We start from the raw sequence: 3,708 nt of genomic DNA, 5'->3' as shown, positions 1-3,708 counted from the left end.
AGGGTTATGTTCACGTAGAAACACCATGCCAATGATGATGTCTTGCCGCCCAATATCTGTGACAAGGAACGACTGCCAGGCGAGGTGATCTCTGATACGGAGTAAACAACGGACGTAGTGTGTGATCAACCCCTTCTTATTCTCGGTGGCGTCTGCATTGAAAACTCGCACTTCACGAGAGAGGCGTCGTAGGGTGAGTCCGTGTTCTTGAACAAACCGGTGGTGGATAAAACAAGAGTAGGCTCCTGAATCGAGGAGAGCTTCTGACTGAACTTCATGCGTACCTTGAGTGAGGGAAACTTTGAGATCGAACGAATTTCGCGGGCGACGTGCTGATGCGAGATAAATAACATTTGAACGTGGAACAAAAGAGTCCTCTAGGTCTACGCTATGATTACAGAGTCGGATACTTTGGTCAGTCTTCAAAGTACCCGTTTCAGAAAATCCTCCTCAGATTCCTTGACCTCGACGATGCGTGCGGCGGTCTCAGTTTCCGGTGCCTTGCCTTTGCCTTTTCTCTTGGCAGTTTCAAACTCCTCGAGGGCCCGACGGATGTACTCCCATTTGTCCTCATCAGCCGTGTCCAGCGTGCGTACCTTGGTTGGAGCGGCCGGTTGCTTCTTCATGTCCGGGAGATCGTAGTAACCCGTGTACTGAGGGTTGCGACACTTCTGGCCAGTCGTAAACTTGTGCTTGCCGTAGCGGAAACAGAGCTTCTTGTTGAGCCATTCGAGTTGTTCCTTGAAGAGCTTCTCCGGCTTGCGCATTGCGTCGACATCCATGGCATTGGGGTCCCATGGGGGGCGACTAGTCGTGTGCTGCTGCGAAGACGACTTGGCCTGATTTCCACGAGTTTCCATTTCCAGCTTGAGTACCCAGTCCAGGTAGTGTTCACATTTCGTCGGAATCAGCATCGGGTTGACTTGCCGCATTGCCGTCATAACCGTAAGAATCTGCGAGTTCTTGCTGACCTGGTTGTCGATGCGCCGGATGAGTTCTACGTCAGCATAACCAGACTTCGAGGCGTAGCGGCAGAAGTTCTCGGCAAACTGAATAACCGTGGAGTGCGTTTTTGAGCACCACTCCTCGAGAGATGTTTGCACGGTCTTCTCGGGAGCCAGTTGACGGTAGCCTGCCTTAAGTTGGTTGACGAAGTCAGTCCAGGATCCAAGGGTTCCGCCGTTTGAAGCTGTCTCAACGTAGTCGTGTGCGCCGCCTTCCAAGTACATGAGAGCCAGGATAATCTTGTCATTGTCCGCGGTGATGTTCTGGACGCGGAACTAAAGGCCCATCTTCTGTAACCATTGTCCGAGAGTGATGTCCGAGCCTTTGTTGCCCTTGTACTTGGGTGGTTCCGATGCCTTGATACACGAGGCCTGTGATACGACAGGGGCCGGGGCGGTACTGATACCAAGCATGGTGCGGGTTGACAGGCCTTGCTCCAACTGTGTAAACTTGGTTGCGAGTTCCTTGTACCATTTGACGAGCTCCGTGTTGTTCCGGTTGAGAACCTCCAGATCCGCATTGACAGTGACCAGTTCCGTCTTCAGCTGTTTGTTCTCTTCGACAGCTTTGAGAGCAAGGTTCCCAGCAGTGTCAGCCTTGGTGTGGAGGCCTGTCATAGACGCGTCCAACTCTTTGAAGGTGGCGTGGGTGGTGTCGCACTCATTGAGGAAGTCGTTCCGATGTTCATATATCTCGCCGCCGAGGACGTTGTAGACATTGACCACTTTGCGCTGTGTGATGTCCCTTGTCATGGAGATAGTCTAGTCGACGTAAGCTTGGTTGTTGATGCCTAAGCTATCTGCGGAGGCACAGATAGCATTTTCCAACGAGTCATACTCAACACCGGCATAGATCCATTGAATTTCCAGGTACACTTAAAGCGTGGCAGTGGGTGAAGCCGGGCGGGTGTGTGCCTGTGATGGAGCCGGGTGGGTGACTGGACCCAGGTCGTCTGACTTAAAGTCATCCTCTGCCAGAGGGGCGTAATGAGAGCCTGAAGCTATTGTAAAAGATATCTGAGATACAAACTAAACGACGATCCAATCTAAGTACCCAAAATGTTCTAACTCGACTAGAGTTTTGACAACACGCTCAAAGTTTTGTCCAAGTCCACTAAACTTGACTTTCCCAAACTCCTTGCAGAACCAATCGATGTTCTGTTGCTGACTGTGAGTCTACGAGGTGCCGTTCTCCGTGATGTTGTTGAGTATCCACTTGAGTCTGTCGCTGATGCGCTGGAGGACAAGCTGATGATCGTGAGGGATGTCGAGCAACTGATCCTTGCGATCAAAGATGGCTTGCAGTCTTTTGATGACTGCGTTGACTTTTGAGCTGATGATAGCGAGGAGGTCGACGGGATCATGATGTGCAAAGGAGGGAAGAGATGGTGCAGTTATACGGTACTAAAGAGGGACCGTAGGGATTGAGGGGACAAAAACTGGTGGGGGTGTGGTGAGACGTGCAGCGAGCGGTCTGTTGAGCGGCTGACTGGGGGGCGCAGATGGTAGGAGGGCCTTGTGACGAGGGACGATTGGGGTATGCCGATACTGACGGCGATGACGAAGACGATCTGATGTATCATCCGCAAGGGCGTGGTCAATCTGAGACTGGACGTCGAGGTGACCGTGTCTCTTGAAATGATGATGGGTAAACTCCGGTAGGTCCGAGTCGGATGGAAGGATAGTGGGGGGAATGATAAACATTTTAAAAAACTCCTGGGAGAAGAGATTTGGTCCGCAAGTGGTTGAGACACTCCATGGAGGGGATGGGTAAGAGACTTGATCTAATGTCACAGCCAACAAGCTGTGCCACCAAAACAAACAAGGACAAAGCTTACTGATGCAGAGGTTGGTGCTGAGAAGCAAAGCAACCAGAGGTGACACAGCAAGAGATGTGAAGAGATGTATTCCTTAGACTAAGAAGGGGCAGTGAGGAAGATAGGGCTGCTAGCTACCTACAAAGGAGATGGGGGATCGACAAGAAGATCAAGTCTGAGGTTCCCTGCCTCAGACCCCCTACTATATATACTGATACAACGGTGCACAGACCAGGTACCTGTTGACCATCGTTTGGTCAGAGTCCTCTGCCTCATGTCCTACCCCCTGACCTGCCTCATGGTGACCTTACGACTAATACCTGAGTTGTGCCGAGTCCAGACCCCTTCCGATGAGTAAGCGCTCCCGCTGTCACATCAGTCACCTGCCAGTGAGTGATGGTGGGCGCTCCCAGCCCTCTCAAGGTCCGGGGTTCGATCCTGGCCCCTCCACTTTCCAATACAAGTTGTCCGCGGTCAAGGTGAGCGTCTGTCCTGGTACACATGACCCCCAGGTCACATGGTACGAGAAAACTGTGACAAGCGCGTGTGCTGATGGTATTGTCGAGTGATGATGCATTGCGAAGGGTGGCGTGATGACACGACATGGGCGTGATGTACTCGTTGCTCCTCTCCTGGTGTCAGGGCGCTTGGTTGAGGTGCCTGCTACCAAGAAGGAATGTTTCTTCGAGGACCTCCATGTGAACAACAAAGTACGTCCAAGATTGTGCTCTCGTGTAGCTGACTATTCTGCTAACACATGTGTACGTGGATGAACTATTGGTATAAGTTGGCAAAGCCACGGAACTTCCGGACATCTGAAGTGCTCTGAGGAGTCGGCCACTCTGCAATCCCTTTGACCTTGATGGGGTCCATGCCCACATGTCCGT

General features: G+C 51.9%; 3 protein-coding genes across 3 annotated transcripts; all 3 read right to left on the bottom strand.

Annotated features, from left to right (window-relative positions):
- Positions 1 to 422: 422 nt before the first annotated feature.
- DICSQDRAFT_169905 (uncharacterized protein) lies at positions 423 to 1,229 on the bottom strand (the record flags this gene model as incomplete). The annotated part of the gene is made up of 1 exon (XM_007365524.1): positions 423 to 1,229. The coding sequence occupies one exon, from the start codon at positions 1,227 to 1,229 to the stop codon at positions 423 to 425; it is 807 nt and encodes a 268-aa protein (XP_007365586.1).
- A 51-nt stretch (positions 1,230 to 1,280) lies between these two features.
- Positions 1,281 to 1,757, bottom strand: DICSQDRAFT_169904 (uncharacterized protein; the record flags this gene model as incomplete). Its single annotated transcript, XM_007365523.1, has 1 exon — positions 1,281 to 1,757. The coding sequence occupies one exon, from the start codon at positions 1,755 to 1,757 to the stop codon at positions 1,281 to 1,283; it is 477 nt and encodes a 158-aa protein (XP_007365585.1).
- Positions 1,758 to 2,033: 276 nt separating this feature from the next.
- DICSQDRAFT_60331 (uncharacterized protein) lies at positions 2,034 to 2,405 on the bottom strand (the record flags this gene model as incomplete). The annotated part of the gene is given in 2 exon segments (XM_007365522.1): positions 2,034 to 2,172; positions 2,185 to 2,405. Coding segments are annotated over 2 exon segments (360 nt in total), but the record flags the coding sequence as incomplete, so codon positions are not given.
- Between the last annotated feature and the right edge of the window lie 1,303 nt (positions 2,406 to 3,708).

Source organism: Dichomitus squalens (genome assembly GCF_000275845.1).
Source record: "Dichomitus squalens LYAD-421 SS1 unplaced genomic scaffold DICSQscaffold_13, whole genome shotgun sequence".
NCBI lineage: Eukaryota > Fungi > Basidiomycota > Agaricomycetes > Polyporales > Polyporaceae > Dichomitus > Dichomitus squalens.
The sequence above is the reverse complement of the archived record's forward strand: the minus strand, read 5'-3'. Positions and strand labels throughout refer to the sequence as shown.